Source organism: Alosa alosa, chromosome 20 (genome assembly GCF_017589495.1).
Source record: "Alosa alosa isolate M-15738 ecotype Scorff River chromosome 20, AALO_Geno_1.1, whole genome shotgun sequence".
Taxonomy (NCBI): domain Eukaryota; kingdom Metazoa; phylum Chordata; class Actinopteri; order Clupeiformes; family Clupeidae; genus Alosa; species Alosa alosa.
In genome coordinates, this window is record NC_063208.1 from 15,265,122 (window position 1) to 15,292,767 (window position 27,646).

The 27,646-nt window shown below is 44.9% G+C and overlaps 1 protein-coding gene across 1 annotated transcript; it reads right to left on the reverse strand.

Annotated features, from left to right (window-relative positions):
- elp2 (elongator acetyltransferase complex subunit 2) lies at positions 1–27,331 on the reverse strand. The gene is given in 24 exon segments (XM_048230072.1): positions 1–1,229; positions 1,231–1,290; positions 4,337–4,453; positions 5,182–5,197; positions 5,200–5,320; positions 5,561–5,682; positions 9,057–9,258; positions 10,429–10,501; positions 11,523–11,580; positions 12,621–12,719; positions 12,894–12,963; positions 13,232–13,423; positions 15,016–15,165; positions 15,545–15,676; positions 21,662–21,762; positions 22,095–22,190; positions 22,728–22,883; positions 24,138–24,204; positions 24,285–24,349; positions 25,014–25,091; positions 26,263–26,407; positions 26,597–26,667; positions 26,764–26,842; positions 27,183–27,331. Coding segments are annotated over 24 exon segments (2,556 nt in total). The 5' UTR covers positions 27,315–27,331; the 3' UTR covers positions 1–1,075.
- Positions 27,332–27,646: the final 315 nt, after the last annotated feature.

A 27,646-nucleotide genomic window follows, 5' to 3' on the forward strand; every position in this document is an offset into this window, starting at 1 on the left:
TAGAAAATGCCATTTATTATTACAATATTAAAACAACACTCCTAACAAGAGCTTTATATACAAGTAGAACATGCTACATTTACAGAAAGTACTCTGGTGTTTGCTTGAAGCTTGTTGGGATTATAAAGCTGTTTGGAAACAGGCAACGGAAAAGGCTTCGGGGGAAAGTGGATTGTAATGGTACTCAGAATGCCTAGACAGTCAGCTCGCGGCCCTACAGTACTTGATGCATTTGTTGTGCACTCGCTGTCCTCCATCTCGGGTGTAGATGGGGATGGCAGATTTATGGCAAAAGTCTTTTTTGGTGTCATCAAACCCAACCACCCCACCCCCCTTCCAAACTGGATTTCCAGGAAAAAGATTTTTCGTGGAAAGGCCATTACAGTTTTGTTGAGCCGTGTGTACACACACACACACACTCTAATCTACACAGTCCAGTGTGTGCACTACTTGCAGTTCTGTCATCTGAGTGTCATGTCCCAAACAGGGGGGGTAATGTTATACTGGTGACTGGGAGCAGACAGGAGGCGTCAGGCTGCGTTAGCGGTTAGCGCAATAGCATTGAGGTGCATTGGAGGGGAGGGTGCTGGAAGCTAACTGCTGAGTGCTGGCAGTGTGACATCTGGGGAGGGGGGCAAGAGTGGGGGGTGTACTGATGCCAGGACTGGAACGTGCTGGTTCAGCAGAAGCAGCAGCAGCAGCAGTGTGGATTGTGTGTGTGTGTGTGTGTGTGTGTGTGTGTGTGTGTGTGTGAGAGAGAGAGAGATGGAGATGCAGAAAGACAAGAAACGGGTTTGTGAGCGTCTCGGAGAGAAAGGGAGACTATTTGTGGGGATTGTGTATGTGTGTGGGACAAAAACAGATTTGTGTGTGTGTGTGTGTGTGTGTGTATGAATAGGAATGAAAAAGACAGAAAGAAGGATCGAGAATGTGCAGACAGAGAAGATGAAAGTGAATGAATGTGTGTGAGGAAGAGACATAGAGACTAGACTAGAGAGAGATGTGTGTGTGTGTGTGTGTGTGTGTGTGTGTGTGTGTTTGTATGTGTGAGTGTGTGTAAGTTCAACTGCGTATCTCAGTCACCGCCTGTAGCCTGCTGCTCCAGAGCCCGTCGGTTAACATTGAAGATTTTGACAGCGTGGTCGTCTCCAGCGCTGGCCAGCTGTACCCAGGCGGCCTCCTCCTCCCTCCTCCTCCTCCTCCCGCTCTTCCTCCCCCTGCTGCTGCTGCCCCGCCCGGCCGGCCCGCGGCCTCCAGCGCAGACGCTTCACTGGCAGCGTGTGACTCTGGCTGCAAAGGAGATGCGGTCAAGGAAAAAAGAAACCGGTATGGGGGGAAAAAGGGGCATGTACACACACACACACACACACACACACACACACACACACACACACATTCATAAGTAGCTTTAGTCCTGATGTGTCCATATGTGTACAGTCAGAATTATGATTGGATAATAGAATTCAGCAGTTATGTGTACTTCCCCGTTGGCACTAACTCTTAGTTATCTCCTTTGCAGCATATCTAACGTGAACATGCGATCCATTTAATTGTGAACGCTGCACTCACGAGAGGGAGAGAGAGCCGCAGGTTCCAGCTGGCTTGTCATTGTTGATAATTGATATCTCCTTATAAGAAACTTTTAAAAGGAAATCATGAAGGCAGCAGTAGTTCCCACTACTGACCATTTAAAAAGTGTGAGGGCCATACCGTAGCAGGCAGAAGATCATTGAAAAATAAACGTGAATTAAAGTGACTGTCTTAAAGCGACAGTGCACAATTTATACATTTGTTTATACAAACAGCATAAAATTAGCAGTATTTTTAAGCAATTAATATTTTAAAAGAAATATTTTGTCATACTAAATTATAGGCTATAAAAAAAATATTTTTTAAGTGTGTGTCGTGGGGGGGTGATTGTTGTGCGGCCCGCCGGCCAATTTTCAAAACCCAGTGTGGCCCTTGAGCCAAAAAGTTTGCCCACCCCTGATCTACATGCATACATACATAATATACACCCATTCAGTCCTTATGCATCTCTTTCTCCCATGGATAATCAACATTCTCTTAAAAGACCGCTCTTAGAAGATGCCTCAACTCCAAAGTCATATCTCATGAGACACCTCTCCATCACAGCAGCGAGGCAATGGAGCAGATGCCATCTGTTTGGAACGGACCCCATCATTCACACTCTCTCTCCCACCCCACCCCCACCACACACACACACACACACAGAGTCCTCCAGTGTCTCCTGCATGTATACACATGCCGTGAGAGTGCCTCAGATGTACTGCAGAAGTACACTTTTTCCAGCACTTCCCCGATGGCTCAGTAGCGATCTCTTTCCTCAGTCTGTCTGCCACTCTTACAGAAAGTCTCGTCTGTAATGCACACCAACTCCGAACAGTTTCCCCTCAGCATGTCAGTCTGTCTCCTCCCTTCCTAAACATACCCTCTCTTTCCGGCAGTTTCCTTGCCTATTCCCGCACGCACACACACACACACACACACACACACACACACACACACACACACACACACACACACACACACACACACACACACACACACACACACACACACACACACACACACACACACAGGTTCACAAAGAGAGAGACACACACAGGTGTGCACACACACAGACTCTCAAATTAAAACCGCAGACATGTGTAATGCTAGACAAGACACATACACACATTTGCACGCTCATTCTCCTTGGATCTTGGAACAGTTTGCCGTTAAGACACTGCCAAGGTCATTCGTAGTGAGGAGTGTGTGTGTGAGTGTGAGTGTGTGTGTGTGTGTGTGTGTAAGCTGAGGCCTTGTGACAGGCCGATCGATGGCTGGCTGTGATTTGGGCTTATTAACGTCAGCAGTGACAAACAATGCGGTGAGGTGTGAGTGGCATTATAGACCAGTACATCGGGGTTCTGTGTGTGGGGGGGGCCACGGTGGTAGTATAGAAAAAAGAAAAGAATGCACACACACACACACAGACACAGACACAGACACAGACACAGACACAGACTCTCCAACTAGCTCACTCCATCCTGGTGGGGATCAATGAGGAGGACCGAGCCTGCCAAATGATCTTAATGAATTTCGATGGATTTTTGATTTTCTGTTGTTTTATTGCTTCGCTACAGCCTCGCTACCTCTGCTGCATGCCTGAGCTGGCTTGGCTAACCACCAAGCTCCCCAAAGGGCTTGGCTGAGGGGGTTGGAGGAGGGGTTGTGGGTGTTTTTAACCCCCCAAGCTCCACTGTTGTGATTAACAGATGCTGCTCTGCTGTTCACCTGAGGAAAAAGCATTTCTAGAAGTGTATGTGCCAGAAAACACACACACACACACACACACACACACACACACACACACACACACACACACATACATACATACGGCTTGCACACACACACACACACACACACTTGGCCCCCGCACATGTTGGCTGTTCTCACATCTCACAATGTAGAAATTTCCTTCAGCACAGCTATCCTCAATTGACATGGTTCACGCTTCGCAAGGACATACTTTTTTCACATCACTGTGAATAATACTCCAATTCTTGTTTGGTGAAAGAATAACAATCAGTGTGACTTAATGGCATGCAGTAAATGAGTAAATCACTCAAATTCTCAACACTCTCTTTAGTGAGTCATCAATGCCAGGGCTGCAGAGATATAATAGCCCCGATGTGCCAAACCATTAAAAACGCAGAAAAATAAAAATAAACGTGAAAAACGTTTAAAAAATAAATAAAAAAAAACGTGACAACATTCACAGCCGACTGTGCACGACTCAGACATGAAGTATGGCTCTGTCCACGATTCACAAACAAGCACACACACACACACACTGTTCTGAATTATCACAGTTCACAGCTTGGTTGTTACTACTATAAATCCAGCTTTGTTTTCCCTGAAATCATGCAGCAACCCTGAACATGTGTTAAATGTATGCAAACGAATCCAAACGAATGAATCCAAACACAATTAGTTTCCTAAAAGAACCACAGCTTCATACCCTGCTGTGACTTCATTGATCTGAAATAAGTAAGCAATTTAGGCTTAATGCCAGATCAGCATCTACGGCCATTCTAATGGCAAAAGCAAGTTCAAGAACAAATAAAGAAATAAACAGACATTCATACTGCATAGAGATGGAAAGAACAATGCTAGACACACAGTAAACAGACATTCATACTGCATAGAGATGGAAGGATATGAGGCTAGACACACAGAAAACAGACATTCGTACTGTATAGAGATGGAAGAATACGAGGCTAGACACACAGTAAACAGACATTCATACTGTATAAAGATGGAAGGATACGAGGCGTTCGTCTTGCCGCACTTGCTCCAGTCCCCTCCTGTGGACAACTCCTCCGCTCCTGGACTCCACTTAAAGAGCAGGATCTGACCAATCTCTAGGCCCACCGCCAGCAGGTAGCTGCATAGAAGGACGGACGAGATTAGAGATAGAGATAGAGATAGAGATAGAGATAGAGAGAGAGAGAGAGAGAGAGAGAGAGACTTGAGACTATGAGGGACACAGTTTCCCTGGTCTTGATTATAGATTCCCTTTAAATCACCTGTGACGTCAGTTGACCTGGCCCGCTAGATAGATAGATAGAAACTTTATTGATCCCCAGGGGAAATTCGCTATGCTGAATTCATGAGCTTTAAGGGTCTTTAAGTTTATCCAAAACAACAAGCGTTTGACATACCTAGCAGAATAACAGTAACCTAACAGCACTCACACTGTTTAATGCATAGATTTAGGCAGGAATAATAAGACCTGCATGATAAAGACATGAGAGCCTTTGAAGGTGGACAGTAGCCATGTGACGCGGCCTGTGTGTGGGGAAGGTTCAAAAGGAGGTCAGAAGAGATGTGTGTGTGTGTGTGTGTGTGTGTGTGTGGGGGGGGTAGAGTAAGTAAAGTAAGTGATATCAAAACAGCACAGACTCCTATCAGCGGGTTTGGGATTCAGGAATGTCGGCCGGCAATGCTGCCATTGCTCTACTACCCACTATGCACGTGCTGAGGGTGAGAGAAGAGGGTGGTGAGGGGTAGTTTTGCACCTGTAATCAGGGCAGAGGAAAGGGCAGAAGGCCACAGCGGTGGTAGGGGGTGGAGAGAGGGGCAAGAGGGGTGGGTGAGGGGGTAGTTTCCTACCTGTTGTCAGGGCAGGGAAGGGGCAGAAGGCCACAGCGGTGGCCGAGTCGCCCACGTCAAGCACAGAGGAACAGGGCATGATGGGCTCAGTGCCCTGAGCTACAGGGTCACCTGAAGCAGCATGACCCCACACTATCACCTGTCCACACACACACACACACACACACACACACACACACACACACACACACACACACACACACACACACACACACACACACACACATTTAGAAACACACTAAAATACACATCTCAATACTTCCCACATTGAAAAATGACCTATCCACAACAAACAAACCAAACACAGATTGATTCCACAGACAGCAACACATGCCTTCACATAAGCTTGTGTGTTTGTCAAGCCAGTGATGTGCCGTACCTTCTTGTCCCGACTTGATGTGACAAAGTACTTGTTGTCAAAGCTCCAGTCACACGACCAGATGATGCGTGTGTGTACTGCCGTATTCTTACTTGTGTGAGCATACAGAGAAAAATGTGGCTCTGTCAAGAAACAAACAAATCAACAAAGCATATCAACAAATAAACACCGATGAGATAACAATGGAGAGGTGATTTATCATAAGCAGCATGTTAACTTTGTGACATATTGAGCAACTTCTCGATCAACCCATATCGCGAAAGGTGCATACGCTTTAGCCGAGGTATGCTGCCAGGGCAATTTAAAGTTACTGATGCTACAGTATGCAGCTCCTACACGTCCCTACATCAGAGTCATTTCATACTCCCATGGACAAAACAGGACATAATACGCAACACGCCTCTCATGCCTTTGTATCACCATGTTAAGGTTTTTTTAATTTCTTTAAAACATTTCACATTTAACAGATTAAAAGGAAAGTACTGCAGGAATAATTGGTCATGGCCCCAGCTGTGGCGATCCAGGTTCGAATACCGCCCCGTGGTCCTTACCGGATCCCACCCCGAATCTCTCTCCCACTCGCTTCCTGTCATTCTCCACTATCCTATCGATTTAAAGACATAAAAAGCCCAAAAAATATACTTTACAAAGAATAATTGGTCATAAACTCGGTTGGTGAACATGCCGCTTCATAAACACGCACAAACTTCAGTTTGGGTAACACAGTGTCGACTAAATGGCATCTAAATCACCGGCTAACAGCACTGTTCAACACCAATTTAAGATATCAGTTTTTGTTAACCCTGACCTGGATAACCCTGTGTCAATCTGAGTGGGCTAAACCAAAGTCCTTTTAGGCAAGTCCCTCCACTCGGCGGCCATTTGACAACGCTTTTTGGGCACTCGTAGGGCATCCATTTCGGCAGGAATGCGCGTGCGCAAGGCTTCAAGACACCAATCTTGCTCCAGCGGCGAGATCAGTATAAGTATATATACACTTTTTTGATCCCGTGAGGGAAATTTGGTCTCTGCATTTATCCCAATCGGTGATTTAGTGAAACACAAACAGCACACAGTGAAGTGAAGCACACACTAATCCCGGCGCAGTGAGCTGCCTGCTACAACGGCGGCGCTCGGGGAGCAGTGAGGGGTTAGGTGCCTTGCTCAAGGGCACTTCAGCTGTGCCTACTGGTCAGGGTTCGAACCGGCAACCCTCCGGTTACAAGTCCAGAGTGCTTCACAACACACCATATGATTGGCGTAATGTATTCACATCACACCACATGATTGGCTCAATGTATTCACATGTCGACGTTTTGCCGAGGAAGGGGTGGGATATGTGTAGACAACAGCCATATTGGCGTGACAAACTAGGCCCATGCATTTCTATGGAGTATTTTTTGAGTGCTGTGTCTCCACATTACAAAGTCTCTGGCTAAACTCCCTTCGTAGTATAGGCAACAGCTTCAGGACGTCTGCCTTAATCTTTTTACCATCACCTAAAACAACACAATGGAATCATGGAAATCACACCCACACACAGAGCTCCTCTGTTTCAATTGCAGAAATCACCTCATGGCCCAGCACCATGATGTTAGTCAAAAATGTATTCAAGGAATATTCCCACTGGTGGGGCTGTTTGATGAGAGTGGAAGTTAGCCGATACACACACCCACGGACACTGACACACACACACTTAGATGTGGTCCACTTGGGATGAGGGCTGTGTTTCTAACTTGCACTGCCCACTAATGAGCGGCCCAAACTTCTCTCCTTCATCTCACTTTCGCAACTCCGCTCCACCGGGCATTCATCTTCCTCCTCCGTCTCTACGCCTCACCCCCTGGTTTCCTCCCCAGTGCCAACACACACACACACACACAACGTCCACCACTGCCCTGTCTCCACAGGCCTGATTCTTCGCCATTGTTAATATTTAAACTCATTCACAAGCACCCATACATTCACTGCTCCTGAAGCAAAGTTGCTGATCGTCCAGAAAAGTTTATAATTACTCGGCCTGAGCCACTTCGGTTGTCTGATTTACTGAGTCAGGATTCCATCATGAGAATACCCGAGTTGTTTTGAGCACACACATCGAATAAACAGCTAGAGAGCCTTGAGGAGACATTTGCTGAATCTGATAAAAGTCCATTGGATTAGAATGACAGACTTTACCTTTAACTCTGTGCACATCTCTCTCCCTATCACACTATTTTTGTTCCCCCTCTCTGGTGGAGTGAGTCTCTGTCTCTGTCTCTGTCTCTGTCTCTGTCTGTCTCTGTCTCTGTCTCTGTCTCTGTCTCTGTCTCTGTCTCTGTCTCTGTCTCTGTCTCTGTCTCTGTCTCTGTCTCTGTCTCTGTCTCTCTCTCTCTCTCTCTCTCTCTCTCTCTCTCTCTCTCTCTCTCTCTCTCTCTCTCTCTCTCTCTCTCTCTCTCTCTCTCTCTCTCTCTCTCTCTCTCTCTCTCTCTCTCTCTCTCTCGTGGAGTGAGACTGACCCTCTCCTCTGTCTCTCTCTGGTGGAGTGAGACTGACCCTCTCCTCTGTCTCTCTCTGGTGGAGTGAGACTGACCCTCTCCTCTGTCTCTCTCTGGTGGAGTGAGACTGACCCTCTCCTCTGTCTCTCTCTGGTGGAGTGAGACTGACCCTCTCCTCTGTCTCTCTCTGGTGGAGTGAGACTGACCCTCTCCTCTGTCTCTGTCTCTCTGGTGGAGTGAGACTGACCCTCTCCTCTGTCTCTCTGGTGCTGTCCGAGTGTGACGGTGTCTCCTGACACGGCCGGCTAGAGATATGACATTAGAGCCACTAACCACTGCAACTGCAACCCAGCGCCATTTAACCACACCACTGCCTCAGATGGAGAGGGGCAGAGAGATATATATATATATATATATATATATATATATATATATATATATATATATATATATATATATATATATATATATATATATATATATATATATATATATATATATATATATATATATATATATATATATATATATATAGAGGGAGAGAGGGAGAGAGGGAGAGAGGGAGGAAGAAATGGCAGAGAGGAAGAGAGCGATAAAGGGAGAGACAGAATGTGACAGCAGAGTGAGTGTGAAAGATGGTGAGGGGGAATAGCAGGAGAGAGAGAGAGAGAGAGAAAGAAAGACATAAAAAGGAGGGGGGGTTAACAGAGAGAGAGAAAAAGAGCGAGAGAGAGAGAGAGAGCAAGATGTCCACAACCTCTGGCTAGTTAGTGTCACAAGTGATTTACCTCTGCTCATCTGGAATGGGAATTGGACACTTTCTATGCAGCAGACAAGAGGGACAGTGGAAGGAAAGAAAAGGCCAAGAGAAACAGAAAAGCCCACAGCACTGCGACTTTACAGATTAATAATGCCTTAATGGCCATCTGAAAGGATAGAGTTTGAAAAAATAAGAAATATTTGTTTGCCTTGCTCTTGTCAAGCGGGATGAATAGAGTCAAACAGCTGTGCGTCTCTACCTGTGCTGTCGGGGGCAGAGGTGGGGTCCTGGTCCTCGCGTCTCCATAGCGACCAGGTGCGGTCGCGCGAGACGGCGAGCAGGAGGCGGGAGTCGGGGGAGAAGGCCATCTGCGTGACGGTGAGGCTGTGGCACGGCAGAGACTGCAGCTGCCGCCAGCAGGAGGTGCTCCAGAGCAGGATGGCGCGGTTCACTTTAGAGGCCTGGGAGGGGGGGGGAGAAGAGGAGGAGAGCGAGGAGTGAGAAAGAGATGAAAGATAAGAAAAGAAAAAGGATAGACGGCAAAAAAGGAAAGGAGAAGAAGATGCATAGATGAGAGAAAGTAAGCTACAAAGAGTATGAAAGAGAACGAGTTTTAACAAAGGCATATAATCTCTAGTTTAATGTTTAGGCCAAGCTTTAAATGAGGATATTTTATACAAAACTTGCATTTAAAATTACGATTCTATGGAAATTACACAAAATCAAACAATATTTAAAGTGCTTTCCATATTCCTGTTAGTGTAAATGTATTTGTCTTTTTCCATGTCTGGTTCTTTTTTCACACCAGAACACGACCCCAAAGTCAGGACAATACCTGCTCACCCGAGACCTAACTTAACTACAAAAACGCTTAATTAAAGAAGAAACTCTGAGGGAGAAGAGAGGGAGGGGGAAAGGGGAGAGGGGAGAGAGAGAGAGAGAGAGAGAGAGAGAGAGAGAGAGAGACAGAGGGAGAAGAGGACCATGGGGTGGGCAGTGAGAAGGGAGATCTGGAGGTCCTGTTTGACCTTTGGGGAGTGCGGCCGATCGGCACGGTCAGCAGCTAATGAAACACTTGGCGCTGGCGTGTGAGACAGGTGCCCTGGCGGGACCGCTGACAGCACCCCAACCACCGCCACCAGCCGCGAGATGAATTAATTACACCGGCATCCGGTAGCACACGGTGGAATTTCACAGTGTGTTCGTGACGATGTGTGTGTGCGCATGTTTGTGTGAGAGTAGGGACAGAGAGGAAACAGTGTGTGTGTGTGTGTGTGTCTGTGTGTGTGTGAGAATGTGTGTGTGCATGTGTTTGAGAGAGTGAATGAGAGGGAGGGGTGTTAATATTTTTGTGTGAGTGTGTTACAGAAAGACAGAGAGAGAGAGAGAGAGAGAGAGAGAGAGAGAGAGAGAGAGAGAGAGAGAGACAGACAGACAGAGAGAGAGAGTGTGTGTGTGTCTGTGTGAGCAGGTGTGTGTGAGTGTGTGTGAGTGTGTGTGAGTGCAGGTGTCTCGTGTTTGTTTAGTTGTCGTCAGACTGGGTGGCAGCTGTGTGGCTGTGTGGTTTTCATGTCTTTGCGGCTGTCGGCAGTGGACTGTGGACTGCGATGTTCTTGTTATCAGGCGGGTACCTTGCAGGCAGAAGCGACGAGTGTCCTTGCCGCGTCCGACGCCAGACAGAAGAGCTCGAAGCCGTGGCCGTACCTGGAAGGAGGAAGAATAGGAGGAAGGGGGGGTAATTAGACACTCTCGATGCTGTTTCACCGAGCTAAAGGACAAACTGCACCCTCGCTTTGGGAGCCGGGATGCAAACGAGCTGTCAATCAGATCAATCAAGCAAAATTGCCACGCAGCTGCTTCCAACCACAAACCATGTGCACACACACACACACACACACACACACAGACAAGGGCAATTCCAAGAGGTATGACTTTTAGGCAGACCCTCAAGCGGCTGCTCTTCATTAGCCATTAAGTGTGTGTATAAAGGGGATAAACAAACATCACACACACACACACACACACACACACACACACACACACACACACACACACACACACACACACACACACACACAAGAACTCTCTGTCTAATGATGACAACTTCTGATCTCTGGGCTTTGAACTTCATTCATGTGAACAGCAGAAAAAAAATTGAAAAAGTATGAAGAAGTTATTTACTGGAGTTCACAATGGCAACCATTTTGTACTTGGAGCTGAAATTGCCATTACCGAAGCACATAGTTCTATGCAAAATATGTGGGTGAGGTAAGGCTCTTACTGATTGAGGGGGGGGAAAAAGAGGAAATAAAACAAGTTACATAAAAGTGGGCCCTACTTGAGATTGATTTCTGTATTATTGAGAAACACATTTCTCAGCGGGCGTCTCCGCCGGGCAACCATCAACAACACAATGGCTGCACTTTTGAGTAAATGTCAGGATAATATGTCAGACTTTTTCGATGTGAAGGACGCGGTGCTTGGCGGAACAAGCACTCGACGCCTTGACACCTCCATCAAGAAGAATGAAAAATAATTCCAGTATTCGGCTATGATATGAACAAACAGCATGGAACGAGGGGGGGGGTGTATGGTTGACGGCAAATATGAAGGCAGCTCAATGGTCCTGTGGCACTTTCAGTCAAGTATGAGAGTGGTGAGGTTGTGGTGGTGGTGGTGGTGGTTGTTGTTGTTGTGGTGGTGGTGGTGAGTGGAGGGGACTTACAATTTCTGGACCTCTGGCCATAGAGTGTTCTGCAGAAGGTGGTCCTCGGGCGGAGGTGCTGTGCATACAAACAAGAAAACATAAATAAATAAACAACCAAACAAACACGCCAGGCTCACAGGCTTGGGAGCAACTGGTGGGGCTGGTGGTGGTGAGCAAGTCAGACAGACTGAGGCCCGGCACACAGACAGACAAACAAATAAATAAAAGCAATGCAATAAAAAGCTACACGTATAGCCGGCCTCTCTAGACACCGCGCTTCAGTCTAATTCAGCAGACAGCCCCTGTCCTCTTCCCTCCACTCCGCGTCGGCAGAAATCCCTCACCCAATTTTCTCCTAAAAAAAGCCCATTCCGCTTTGCACCAAAAAAAAAAAAAAAAAAAAACTGGCCTTTATCTCAATTTTCAGCGTCTGTTGGCTCTGGAATAGGTGGCAGCAAACCTGATTTAGCTGTGCCGTGCCGCCGATTGCTGGCCGGTGGGGAGAACCCATTCAGGGGCCCGGCGTCTCTATGCTCAGACACTTATGCAACAGGCTGACTGGCTCGCTTGCACAGGTCCTGAAATGGCCCCGGCTGCCCACCACCCCCACCACCATCACCTCCCCTTCTCTTCAAACTCCCCAATTCCATTTGGTGTCGGATTCCCCAGACTTTTACTCTAATTGTGTCCTGGCCTCACCCCCATGCAGAGAGAGAGAAAAGACAGAGAGGAGTGGGGAGAGAGAGAGCGAGAGAGAAAAAAGAAGAAAGGAGGACAGACAGACAGACAAAGATAGGGAACGAGAAATAGAAAATAAGCGAAATAGACGACACGCTTTATTCCACGTTCACCTCTCTGCTTCCTGTCCTGACCCCACCGGTCATTATTAATTTTTCAACTTTTTTTTCTCACAAATTGCATAACAGCCCCCGCAGCCAACCACTAATTGCTAGTTGTCATAAAAATGAGGCATCATGATCTCGTAAAGACATGACCAGCAGGCTACTAAGGGTATGTTCTCTCCGGTGTTGTTTAAAGCAAGCACACCCCTGGCCTTACATAACTCTATGGGTGTTTGTGTTGAATGCGTGTGCAGCTTCACTGAAGTCTATTTACCAGTGAGAGTGAGGGGCTGGAAGTGAGTCTCTTTATATTGGTCTGATACACTGCTGTAATCCCCATCTCCCTGTTTCCCCGTCTGAGATATCAGGTCACCTGTGGATGCAAGAAACGAAAAGAACAGACACCAATTAAGAACGACATCTTCAATTAAGAAGCATTTATATGTATTGAATCTAAACAGAGTATGCTGTATATTTTTCCAATTAGACAAGCCAAGAGAAGACATGGAAGACCAGGTAGACATCCAAAACAATTAACTGTAAACACCTTGAAAGACAGCTTTATTTGACAGGCCTAGGGCAGGTGTGCTGGCCCCCTCAGGTAAGTCGATGGTGTCCTGAGCACACACATAGGAAGTAACACAACATATTGAGCATTCATTCATTGAAACACTCCTGATGCAGCCCAGAAAATAATCATTCTTAAATTCACAAAATTCACAAAGTGGCTTAGACCAGTTAGTCTCTAGCTAAAGGTTGTGTTCCTTTAAATGGCCCGGCCAATGCCTGAATTCTGGCACAGTGCCTAAGAACGAAGATGTCTGCTAATTAGACTGGCAGCAAGTTTGTGATACGCAAACGTCCTGCATGTTTTCCTAGACTCACGTTGGAGGCCAGCAGCTGGTCTAGAGAGGTGGCGGAGATGTTGGCAAAGTTCTCCACGAAGTTGCGGGGGGCGTGGAAGACGCGCAGCACCTTCTCGTCGGCACCTGTGACGAACTGGAAGCGGCCCACGGGGGTCAGACACTGCATGTCGTAGCCGTGGATCTGCGGCCTGCAGATCTCATGCCAGGTGGGCTGCGAAGGAAGATGGAGAGGAGTGGAGAGGTGAGAAAGAGAGGAAGAGTGAAAAAAGAGCATAAATGAGAGAAAGCATGCGAGAGAGAGAGAGAGAGAGGGAAGAGGTAAAAGAGAGTGAGAAGTGGTATAGAATGAGTGAGATCAGGATTAAGAGAGAAAGATTAAAAAGAGAGATAAGGAAATAAGGTGCAGATATAGGACAGGGAAACAGAAGCAGAATAACACAGAAAAATTGTACAGAAATGATTGTTAATATTTAATATAATTATTCATTCAAAAACTTTCATTCTAATTAAAATGATGGAAAAAACCCCCATTACAATTCATTAATTATTAGCTAGCACTAGTTTGCGGCAACTTCCCTGTACAAACATTGCAAATGACACTTGAACATCTCAACTATCGACTCTGCCTGCAAAGATGCTGAGAAGCGTACTTTCTCCCCATTACGCACAGACAACTTTCTATCCAATCATTTCAGCTACTTGTCCCGACTGAAGTGCTGATGATGCACTAAGTGTTTTAACCATGACAAATGTGCTTTGATCAATCCGAATTACTGTTTGCTTATTATACGTCTTCCTGCTTGAAAACGATGGCTTAAGGAAACGAGTGATCGCTCAAAGTGGCAGCCCCAACTATTTTTCACCGCCCCAACCCCCACCCTGCTCCATTTTTATCAGGGGGAAGAGACTGTTTAAAATTCAAGCCCACATGTGGCCGCATTGTAAAAACGAGGAGCTAAAGACCCCGCGAAGCGACGCAACTCGTCTCTGTCGTCTCGGGTGATGTAGGGCGCAAAATGAAAGAATAATATTAGCCCATCGAGGGGATCGTCTCCTTTTCGTTCAGGTTTACGGATTCCTGGGCACCCAGTGTGATCATTAAAACATAGATAGAGTGGAGAGGAACAAGGGTGTGTGGATAATATATCCATGACATGAATGCTGTGCTAATGGTACTGCAATGTCAATGCTATTAGAAGCTCCTCAGCTAGATCAAACCACACTTAAAACCTTTACAGAGTCCAAAAATCAAAGAAGCATAACTCCTTTAAAATAGTTTTTTAGTTCAGTTAGTTATAATAATTACAATTATCTATTAAATTTCTGTTTACTGTATTGGTATTACACACAGTTCACATAGCAGCTATGATCAAACACTAATCAATATGTCTCTGTGTGTGGATAAAGTGTCAAATGTCTATTTGTTCTAATGGAGAGCTAAATCTCCAGGCCTTGAGTGTATGACAAATTCCAGGACTCTTATCACATTTCTTTATGATAATCTGACAAACTGTACAGAGAGGGATCCTCTCTGCCAACACAACAGATTGCGAGGACAACCAATCATTTAATTTCTGTGAGCTCTTTCACAACATCTGCTAAATGTACATGGTCATTTCCCAGTTAGATTCAGTGTAATGCAATCCTAACGTGGAACAACCATCACAACAAAAATGGCATCATGTTAAGACAGAAGGGCAGCAGTTTCTTCAGAGAAATATCACCAGTTGTTTTGGGGGTGTTTTGGCAGGAATCTAGCCTGTGAATAAGAATGTGTGGATGTATCAGGGAATGGGGGTTCACCTGGGTGCAGCCCTTCCTCCTCCAGGGTGTGAAGAGTCGGGTGGTCTGGTCAGAGCCTACGCTCAGCACAAACTCCCCCTCCGGCTCCCAGCTCAGGTCCTGCACCGAGTTAAAGTGGCCCGAGATGACCACAGCTGGACTCCACAAGCCCTGTTGCAGGCACGCAGACACACACACACACATTAAGACAGTTACATACATATGGCTACTATATAGGTTTATACACACAGAAACAATGGATACAAACAAAAAAATGACATGTAATGGAGAACAAATAATGACCATTACATGCACACTGGCATCTCCACATATACAGATGACAGATACGATGACAGAGAAAAAGGACACAAACCAATTCAAACAGAACACAAACATACTGTATAGACATACTGCATGTATAATAATGGCGCACGCACACACACACACGCACGCACGCACACTGAGGCATTTGTGTTATACCAACTGGACACACATGACCACACATTTAATGATCAACACAACTGCTCCTAAATGCCACGTGTGTGGGTACCTCCTGGCTGTGGTTTCGATGCCACAGGTGGAGCGCTCCATGGAAGGCGTGTGCCAGAATCATGGACCCATCAGGACTCATCTGGCAGCCGTAGAAGCCCAGGGTGTTCCCCCCGACCTCGCCGACCCGCACCTGGGTGTCACAGAAATACACAGAGAGAGAGAGAGAATGAAAGAAAAAGAGAACAGAAAGATAGAAAGGCAGAGGGATAGAGAGAGCAGGCAATTAGGGCACACAAATAACAACACAGCACAGCAGGAGAGAGAGAGAGAGAGAGAGAGAAGAGAAGAGAGAGAGAGAGAGAGAGAGAGAGAGAAAGAGAGAGAGAGAGAGAGAAGAGAGAGAGGAGAGAGAGAGAGAAAGAGAGAGAGAGAAGAGAGAAAGAGAGAGAAGAGAGAGAGAGAGAAGAGAAAGAGAGAGAGAGAGAGAGCATTCTAAAATAGTCGCAGGGATCTGTGAAGTTCAGCCTCACAATAATGATGGGGATAAAAGAGTTGGGAGATGGAGAGAAAGTCAGAAATAGAGAGATGAGAGAATAGAGAATGAAAAGAAGAAAAAGGGAGAGAGAGAGAGAAAGCGATCTAATTAATGGCCGCCACGAATCCTGGAAATCAGAGGCGACGTGCGCGTCTGCTCCCCATCCAACCATCTATTATTAAACACGCACCATAAAGAGCAGAGGGGACGCAAGATAAATCAGCAAGACAAGCCAGCGCAGGAATTATGCAAAGTGCCGCCTGTTAGGGAGGCATAAATTGCACTTGGGCTCGCGCTAATGCGCCCCGAAGAAGGCAAAAACAGTCGCAGCGCACCGTGTCAAATTAAACAAATAAGGGCAACAGTGGGGCTCCACAACATAGCCCTGGATCGGCACCAACAAATTTGGAGTCGAGTCGAGTTGAGCGAGGGTCGGGAAAAAACCCTGATCCGGAGAGGCCAAGGGGAGAACGCTAGCAATCATTAGTGTGTGGCGGAGGGGAAAGAGTGAGCATGGCTAATCTGTTGCAGTTTATATTTAGATGAATATTTATGACAGATATTTTTGTGAGAAAACACCACAACAGATTAGATAATTTGTTGAGAAACAAGCGTTGGAGACCCAGAAGACGAAAGAAAAAATAATACATAAGGACCCCCATGCGTCAGAGAGAATTAAATCTGCTAGATTAAAAACTTGGGATTTCTGAAGATTTGCATTTTAAACCAGCACTATTATCTTACCGTAGGCAGTGCCACAGAACAAAATCCATTTTAATGGAATGACTCCATTGAAATAGGCCTACACCAAAAATATATTTTTACAAAATCATGCACTTAAAAAACCTGCCAGTAAGCAATTACCAATGTAAAACCCATCACATAACAACCATTAAAACTGATTAAAACATGGTTTAATCATTTCTATGTAATTAACACCATTTCTGCATTTAAATTTGATTGTTAATAGAACTAACACTCTGCTGGATTTGCTCTGGTTCCCTGTGGCTTGACACGAGCCATTTGAGATTGCTACCCGTGACCTGTCAGTAGAAAAGCTCAAGCTTCAGGCACGGTAGAGACTAATAATGGCTCATACCCATCAGGGCCCAGGGTCTTGCACTCTTGACAAAATGGTGCTTTGAAAAAAATATTGGTCATTGCCTCAAAGGCAACCTGCACTTCACAGGAAAAGCTCCATCTAAAATCTGACACATCTCTAGCCCAATATGAAATAGGTACGTATGTGTGATGGTGTTGGAAACAGTCTTCACACTTCCATGTTTGCATTTGGTCAAGTGGACATCCATTAAACATGCCTTGGAAGGACAGTGAAGACATCTCTTCGCACTCAACAGCCCTCCATAAGCAATCAATCCCCTGACCTTGGCGTTGATGGAAAACCAATGAGTTGAAACCCTAAGCGGCCTCAAGACAATTGGCTACTTTGGGAGAAAAACACATTCGTTTAATAACCTTGTAATGAGTTTTCAACACGACGGCCACAGCTCGGACCGCTGAACACCTATCCTTGTCTCGCTGGAGGAGAATGTATGCTGAAGATGCCCTTCAAATCTTTGTTCCTCCAACCAGAGCCCTTAAAAGCGTCGATACGGCGGAACTAATGACCGCACAATAAAGACCGCATTTGGCTTCCAAACGGTCCCCATCTCTTCCAGCCTGTCCTGGAGAGAGTGAAGCAACATTAAGCAGATTGATTTTGAATTCTGGTCCACATCGGTAACGGTAAATCACACTTTAAACGCTCACGGATGTAACTATGCAATCAGTCATGTTTACAGGAAGGCATAAAGTAAGTGAGAAACAAAACGAAACAAGAGAAAAAAGGATGAAGCAAAACAGCGATATGGATCTGTTGTGGGAAATTTGTCTAGCTGCTCAATGCGAACGTGATGGCGGGCGTAATTTTTTTACAGTGCCAAGCGAGGACAGGGACGAGGGAAGAATGAGGTATGATCTTAGAGGTCTCCAGACTGAGCGTGACGGGGGGTGGGACTGGCAGTCGACAGAAAGCAAGACGGTCCCCTCATACCGAAAAGAAACATCTTGAAAACCAATATGCTCGTGTTTGGCAGAGCATACTGAAACCTGACAAGAGCGACAGCAGTGCACAGTTGCAGAATCAATCCAAGCCATGTTCCAATTTGCAAGTTCTTGAGGAAAAGATGTGCATCCAGTTATCCCATTCAATTGTCATTAGCCTACTTCATAAATTCATTCATAATGCATCTCTTTTTTGCTGAAAACAACAAAAGGAATAGAAAGGTCATACAAAAGATGTTTTTTCTCCTTCATGGAATTAAACTATAACAGACTACTCAAGACGGCTCCAAAGAGATGATCGTTTCTCATGTTGGTTACATAGGCCTATCAGTCTCCGCTAGGATGCTAAGCAACATCACTGCTTCCTGAGTATTTAGCTCAATCAACTACAACCTGGTGCCTGGGAGTAGTGTCTCCTTGGGGTCAATCCAAACTCCCCCCTCATCCCCCACCCCCTCCGGCCCCTTCCACACACACACACACAGCTTTTAAGTGACAGCGGGGCTCGTTAGTGGGACGGGTCGTACGCAGCGGTATGCCGGGCCTCCCCACTGCTCGCCAGCTTGGCGGTAAATTTGACCAATTACACTAATCATTGTGGGGAAAGGGTTCCTTGCTAAATGGTGATAATTAGCCTTTGAGATGTTGGTCATTTGCTGTTCCGTCTCGTCTTTTGTCACTCTGCGACCAGGGGGGCTCTACAGGGCTTCCATACTGTTGCCTTCAAAAACGACTCAGAGCCAGCATTTATTATGCGTCTGCCTAAGACAGTAAAAAATGTTTAACAAATTCGGAAGTTACAAACTGTGTTTAACGTGTGTATTCTATTATTGAGAGACCTCTTGTGTAGCTTTTTGAGGGCACCAGCAAGTTTGATGATTCCTTTTTGTCAAAATGATATTTAGCAAGTGTTCCACATCTCCCACTTATTTAAGCGGTCCACTCATCGGTTAGGCAGTGGAAATAAGTGATTACGGGTGGGTATCTGGGTCGGCGTGCAAGAACAGACGCTGGTTCCCTTTGTAGGCAGGGCTCCTGTCAGTTCAAAGGCTTCCCCCCTCCCCACTTTTTGATTATAAAAAAAACAGTTCCCAGTGTGCTTCATACAATATTTACTTTAACACTGAGAGAAAGAGAAGATCACTGGAGTGCATTTTCACAGTCGTGGGAGCAGAGCCTTGGTAAAAAAAAATCTTACCTCCCTTATCTACATTACATGCACCACAGAAAAAGGATAAAAAAAGGGAGCTTTCTCCCTTTTCTGGCTCTGACACAAAACACTGTTTTCTTTTCTAATTAGAGGAATCTCCCACCTCCTTCCTAATCAAATGTACCAGCATGCAAGTCAACTAACTACTGTGACATAGGCTTGATTAGCAATCACGTGCCACTCAGAAAACTGGATCCCCTTTCTGCTGGTTGTGTGGAAGGGGAAAGTAAAGAAACGCAGAAGAAAAACAAGAGACAAGTAGCGGTGATCGTATGCAAAAAAAGATCAAAAGGAAGACACTCCTATTGATCAGCTGTTGAAGTAAAAGAAGGGGGGCTTATCATCAGCAGGTGAGACGCAGCAGGGCCTTTGAGGTTGACACCAGGAAGGGTGGTGGAGGGGGGGGGTGGGCAGGTTACCTCAGGTACAAAGACCCCTACCCATCATGTGCAAGAATTCACCTATCTGCTGCTCAACAAACCCCTAGATGGAAATAAAGCTAATGTTCTTGGAAATTTTTCCACACTCTATTTCAGTTTCACTGAATAGACAAGAGAAGGGCAGTGTGTGTGTGTGTGTGTGTGTGTGTGTGTGTGTGTGTGTGTGTGTGTGTGTGTGGATTAGGGTGGGGGAGTGTGACAGATGTTTCTATTTCTAAATGGTCCAAAAAGTGAGGGGTCCAGCAGAGAAGGCTTGTGCTGGTTCTGCAGGCAATTGGACTGCCCGAGCATCACCGCAGAGATCGAGAGACTGCAGAGGTGGTCTGGAGGACAAGATGGCGAGGGTGGACCGATGGCACAGAGCGGAGCGGAAAAAAACGGAGAGAGAGGGCACGCCAACGGCCCACTACCCACTGCTCTGTCTTTCCTTTACCTTCATCGTTTTTAAGTCAGTCGTGGTGGTGACCAAAGGCTGCATAAGTAAGTGTGTCCATAACAGTTCACACAAAACGGTAAGCTTTGGCAACAAGATCTGAAGCCTGATGTGACGCATACCGGTATTATCAACTAACAACCACGCTTCCAAGATGGGACGCTGTGTAAAATATAAATAAAGCAGAATGCTATGATTTCAAATCATGCAAACCCTGTATTTAATTGATAATAGTGCAAAGACCTTTTTAACAACAGGCTGTAAATGTTTGGGAACTGAAGAAACCAGTTGCTAGTGTTTTGAGAATGAAATGTTGTCCCATTCTTGTCAAATATATGATTTCAGATGCTCTTCTCAATCATGTTTTTCATGAAACATTACCTTGTCAGTAGAAATAGGTCTTTGGAGATAGTTTTTGCCTGTTGTTAATCCTTCACCTTCACAATAAGTTGCAAGAAATTTGCTATTTACAATAGCGGAGTAACAAATAAATACATCCTGACTCTAAAGGTAGATCTACAGTTGCCAAAAATACCTAAACCTGCATAGTGTACTTTTAATTGTGCCTTTCAGATGTGCAAGCTTCCATGCCATAGTCAATAATGCACTTCCATACCACCATAGATGCTGACTTTTGAACTATATGCACCAATAACAAGTTGGATGGTCCCTCTCCTCTTTAGCCCTGAGGATGCAGTCCATGATTTCCAATTTTTTGATTGGTGTAACCACATGACAGTTTTTACTTTGCCTCAGTCCATCTTAAATGAGCTCGGGCCAAGATAAGACGGCAGAATTTCTGAATCAGGTCTAAATATAATTTCTTCTTTGCATGGTAGACTTTTAACCAGCCTGTGTGGATGGAGCATCAAACTATCCATGTTCATTCATAGACAATGGTTATCGGAAGTTTTTTTTGAGCCCATACAATGATTTAAAATTTGCATTATTTGCCCAAACAGGTTTTAAGTGACTAATACATCTGAATCATTACTTTTGAGAGACTCTACCTCTTTGGAATGCTCTTTTTATACCCAATACCCTTACCTAAAGAGCTGTGAAATGTGTCTCTGACCTGGCATAGATTAACTGGTCTGCATCCACATTCATGTCAGATCGGGACCAGGTCAGTGCCAGTCACTTCCACTGATGTCCCTTCTGACACCTGGACAATGCATGGAGTCCCTCACTTTATGAACAGCACAGCTAGTCTACTGGTAAATAGACTAACTCTATGGAGGAGAGATGTAAGGCACACCAAGATGAGGTGCTGGCTGCCGGTGTGTATATCTAATGTAAGAGAAGGAAGGTGCCGCACACTCAGAGTAAATGAAAAAAACGTTTAATAGGTGATAATGGTTTGGCCGAAACGTTATTAAACGTTATCGCCTATTAAACGTTTTTAATTTACAAATAGACTAACTCTGCCAAAGACCATGTGTTATTATTTCATTTTTTTTTTACAAGCAGCCCTGTAGTGAGGCCAATCTCACCTGCTCTACCCACACGCCCGAGTCCTCCTCCGGGCCCCAAAGGATCATGGTCTTGTCCATGGATGCTGAGAGCAGGCTGAGCGGCTGTTGGACTTTCCCATCTGTAGGGGGAGACAAAGGAACAAAGGAACTTCAGGTACTCCTATAATTAGAACAAAAACTGGACAGCTGGTTTTGACTCTGCCAAAAGAGATCAGTGGGGAACATTAGGCATTTATTTGTGGAGGACATTTCATATACAAAAAGGTAATTCAAAGCGCTTTGCATAAACATTTCCAAAACCCTTCCTATTTCGTCAAAGCTTTTCTTTCCAGAATAAAGTGAAATTGTCTGGAAAACCACATAAGCTTACAGAAAAAAAAACATCTACAGAAAAAAAACACACACAACGCCAATGTAAAAGCCCCTGATATGAAAGTAAAAAGATCCTTACCTTTGATGTGTGACGGGTGCCAGTGCACACCATAGACCCAGTTTTCATGGCCAGCCAACACCGTCTCCAGAGACATGGCAAAGACTGAGGAAGTGCCTGTGATTAAAGGGAATGAATAAACATCAGAGCTGGAAGCGCACCAACACAACCTGGAAATACAAACATGCATACGGAAGAGAGACATGACTAAACCCACACAGGTATTCAGACCTACGCAATCCAACGGGAGGTTTGATTTAAAAACACAGCTTGTGAGTTTACTGATTTGGACATGCCATTAAACAGCCTGGTCAAATTCCCAGGGATATTCGCCTCAGAAGACTCTAAGCAGTCAGCTTTTGTCCCGCTAATCAGATTCTAAAGTCAGGGATGGGCCATGTGGGTGTCAATCAAATATGAGAATATCAGTGACAGAGCTACATAAAACAGAGAGACCGGGAGGCCTTCCTGTCTAGACTTCCTGATAAAACTGATACAAATTTGAGAGGTTTTGTTTTCAAATCTCCGACTAGCATTAGCTGTATTGGCAGGTTCTGGACCCTATAACCTAAAATGTGACAGACATTCACAATGGACTGATAAAAACTAATTTAAGTTTTTTTTTAGCTCTTTCTTTTCTCTTTCACACATTACCATTCTCTGCCACTTCAAAGATGTTCTCTTTGAGCCGGAGGACAGGTTCCCCCTGGCCTGCCTCCTGGTCAAGCTCCTCGGGCGGGGCCTTGGCGAAGAGCTTCCAAAGGCGGATCATGCAGTCCTGAGCACAGCTGGCCAGCAGGAGCTCCCCATCTGCACATGATGGAAAGAGAAAGAAAGAAAGAAAGAAAGAAAGAAAGAAAGGAGAGAGAGAGAGAGAGAGAGAGATTATGATGATGATGATGATGATGGAGGTGAGAAAGAGGGAGGGAACCAAAGAGGAAGAGAAGAGAGGTAAAACATAGGAGGGAAGGGGAGAAGAGGGATGGAGGGGGAGAAGGAGTGGGAGAGCAGAGGGGGGAAGGAAAGAAGCAGAGGGCTCGATATTTCAATATCAAACAAGTGTTAAAACAGTACATGTCAAACTAAATCCTGAACAAAGAGCAGAGAGAGTGAAAGAAGGGGTAGAAGTGGAAAGAGGACAAGATAAGGCACAGGGAGCCATGAAAAAGAGACACACCCAGAGGACACCAAGACTAACCCCCCTCGTAAACACACACACACACACAACCTCCCCACCCATCCACCCAGTCTGCCCACTCCCTCAGGTCAGTCTCAGATGTAGCTAGCGAGTAGAGAGTGCGACACACTAAAAAACACTCCTCTGCTCTGCTCTGCTGCTTCAATATTTCAGAGGGCCGGAGAGGCTTGTGGCTCCACATGCCTGTCAGGCCTGCGTCTACTTCATGCATAATGCAGCGCGTCGCCCAAGACGCCCGTCAAATGAAAAGACACAGCGCTGGTGGGTGTGCGCGTGGGTGGGTAGGTAGGCCAGCCTTTTTTAATATTACTAGCACATGACCTCTCTTTTCTCTTTTTTTAATTGTGTTATTATTATTGGATGGCGGATTTGTGATGAGGCTTCTGTTCCGAATTCTTTAACAGCACAGAATGACCGTGGGGGGAGTTTAATAATAGACTGGAGGAACAGCATGAAGTTCGTTCGTTTAAAGGGCTGGAGGCATAGTCTTACACAAGGTTGCCCTGACGTCTTATGGCATCCAAAATGTTCTCATGGACTCAGCAAATTTGGTAACACTTGAGTTATCACATAAACAAATAAAGTAGGTTGGGTCAAACCCTGGAAAGTGACTTTAAAGAGCACACCGGCCAAAGAGCTTTCAAACCTCCAGAGTCATTGAAAGGAACTGGAATTTCTTCCAGTTTGTAGTTAATAGCACTGTTCTATATGTGACTCAGAACTATGGGATTAACCTCACCTTGAAGCAATCAGTTACTAGAAACAGACTCCGTCTTCCCGCAATCTAATACATTGTCCCACTATGGGGATGTTCGGACAACAGTTTACATTCTGCTTTAGATTTCCATATCAGGGTTCCCTCCTACCTCTGGCTGCCCATTCCACGCCACGGATCCAGTCCTCATGACCTTGGAGAGACAACACCCTCTGGAACTGCTCAGAACAAGCAACGCATTAGTACACGCTTGTGTCACATCACACTGCTGATGTTACTGTTAATAAGGTTTTCTTACCTGATCACTATGCCGCACATAGATGTGAACCTTGCTGTCATCTCCCCCACAGGCCAGAATGGGTACTGCAACAAAAAACCTCAGTAACTCATTCTGACATTTCATTATGCCTTTATTATCTGCTCCACAAGCAACACCCCACCACACCCCATCCAGAACATATTACAGCTTCCCTATGGGCCAATGATCATTGGCATTGTTAATATTTTCATAACATTCACAACAACTACAATTACCACCAAACCTGATATTACCACCTTAATGCCTAAATGATTTCACATAATATAATACGAAATACCCCATGCTACATAAAACATAATCTGGCATATACTTTTGAAGGTGACCGTGTTAGAATGGCATACTTTTAAAAGGCTTTCTAAGAGTAGATATCATATTGACTAGTCCATGTCAAAAAACTGGTGAATGACTAAACATCTTACACGTGGTCCCTGGCCTGATCTGAAAAGGTCTTCTTGTGTAAGACCAGGAAGAAATACCAAAGCCAGATGTGACCACAGCACATCCCTCATAGGGCTGACATGAAGGGCAGGCTCAGAGTCACACACTGACATAATAAGGTAGGGAGCAGATGTTTTTTCCAACATGACATTCTGTCGTTTACAGAGAGGCAAGCAGTGGCAATGGAGATGGATGAGGTGATCGAGAGAGAGAGAGAGAGAGAGAGAGAGAAAGAAAGAGAGAGAGAGCGTTCAGTCGTCCATGGCTTACCTCCGCTGCCTGGCAACAGTGCCAAGGAGACATCCATCATGAAGCCACTCCCAAAAGACAGCGTCTGCAGGCATTCCGCTAAGGAAGAGGGGGAACAAAAAAACACAAAAAACAATCATTCTCACACACACACACACACACACAAATTAGTCTAAGGCGCAATTAGTCAAGAAATATCTGACAAATAATTATAAGTTGCTCTGACAAACAATTAACCGGACTCTGCACCCTCCCTTCTACCCCCATCCTAATTGCTTGTCAGAATAGCAGAGGGGTGAAGTTATTGTGCTTTTCCAACATGTACTGATAATGACATCTGTCAGGGGCTGTTGCTTCATTCTCTGATGCCCAGGGGGAGGAGGAACACAATGGCTCATGTGTCTGTCTACACATATCAGAGGATGAAGTCCAACCATGGCGCAAGCGCGCGCACACACACAACCACGCACACACACACACAGCCTAAGGCAGGGCTCTGTTTTGTACTGTATGTCTGAATCCATAAAAGTTTGTAGGGAAATATAATGCTTTTTTTTATAATGTTTTGATGTCTTCATGGAAGAAGCATTACATACGAGTCATTCCTAGTAAACGTTTTAATAATACCATAAAACAAACATACAGCAATAAAACAATACATTTGTTAACAGATTATATAACACATGAAAGATGTAAATCCAAGAGAAAGCGCACACACATAAACCAGACAGAACCATCAACTCAAACATGTATAGTATTACCACTGCTGTCCAGTAGGTGGCAGGGTAGTTACAAAATTGAGCACGGGTGTTTGTAGAGTGTCTTACCTCAAATTGATGGAAGCTTTAATCTAAATAATTCAAACTGAATTGAGGATTGTGTTACATAGTATGTACTATACTATATACTGTACATAGTATGTATTTATTATCACTGACTGTTCTCACCCTTCAGAATAATTGTACTGTCCTTATGTCAGATACTACAGCTGATTGGTCTTCAGTAGGTGGCAGGGTAGTTACAAAATTGAGCACGGGTGTTTGTAGAGTGTCTTACCTCAAATTGATGGAAGCTTTAATCTAAATAATTCAAACTGAATTGAGGATTGTGTTACATAGTATGTACTATACTATATACTGTACATAGTATGTATTTATTATCACTGACTGTTCTCACCCTTCAGAATAATTGTACTGTCCTTATGTCAGATACTACAGCTGATTGGTCTGATAAACACCCACAGTTCTGACCCCTGCAGATTACGACTTACCTTTCCCATTGCCACCTCTGAGCCATAGCTTCACTGTGGAGTCAGATGCTGCAGATGCAACAAGCAGCTGGGAGGAGTCCAGGGGAACAGCATCCACAGCACACACTGGCCCAGTGTGTCCAACACACTTCACTGAGGATGGATTCTATGGATAGGCAAAATAATACAGTGATTGACAAAGAGCATTTTCCTGGCAGTTAAACAGTAGACATTATAAACTGATTTAGTCATAGATCACTGAAATTAAATTTGTTCTGAAAAAATCCTAAAGCAACGTTTTTGCAACATTTCGCTTTTTCAAATAAAACATCAGCATTATTCTGACTGTACCCACCTGGCCGTCCACGTTCGTCCAGACAATGACGCTATTATCAGACCCTCCTGACACCAACTCTGTTTCGGGACCTGTATTAGAAGAACATTATTATGTTGGGCAGAGGGAAGATAAAGCGACTTGTGGGTTCCAAGTGTAGCATGTAGCATCGTGCCATGTTCACTCACCACAGTCTGGTCTGTGTACCCACTGGACAGCATTCACCCGAGCAGTGTGTCCGTTCAGAATGGCAAATGTGGTTCTCTCCTAATAAAACCATAAGCGTGGCAAGGACAAAAGTAAGGACCCTTGATGTGATGCTCTAATCATTCACGTTCATACAAACAAGTTGTCAACTTTGGTTGCTGCACGTAACATAGCTACCCCACAGTCAACCTAGGAGTGTGGCCACGCGCAATTCAGCTAGTAGATACATTAAATATCGCCTACAATAACAACCGGACAATGAAACAATGTGCAGAAAAATGTATCTGGCAATTATGTGTACTTTAAGTAGACAGTTTGAAGCAGGTCGCCATCTTACAAAAACGAGTCAGCGATATGCCACATATTACACAGTTAACGGTCACACCAAAGAACTAATTACCTGAGGATCATACAGAACCACAGAATGGCATGTCCCGAAAGCAATCAGGCCTCTTTTGCTCCAAGATACGACCTTAGGAGTTCGATTTGCACAGCATGCGACATGGCATGTTTGTATGACGGGCGCTGCCATCTTGGATAGCTCTGTTGTGTAACAAAAATAATGTACGACGGAAACAACACAAAACGTCTGACGTTCCGATGACAAAGCTCTCAGATTTTGTGTATGAATGTTCACTCTTGTCAGAAATAAAATAGAGACAGAAGAAGAGCTACAGGCAAGTTGATAAATTTGACTTTACTTAACCTAACTTAACTTAACTTCTGTCTTATCACAATAGGGCTGATTAGTAGTATGCCATTTAATCAGTAAAATCTATGTTCGATTTATTTATGGAAGTTGACTATAAATTACCATGGTAAATACATATGGATGTTTACAAGTAAAGACTGTCTGTAATAAAT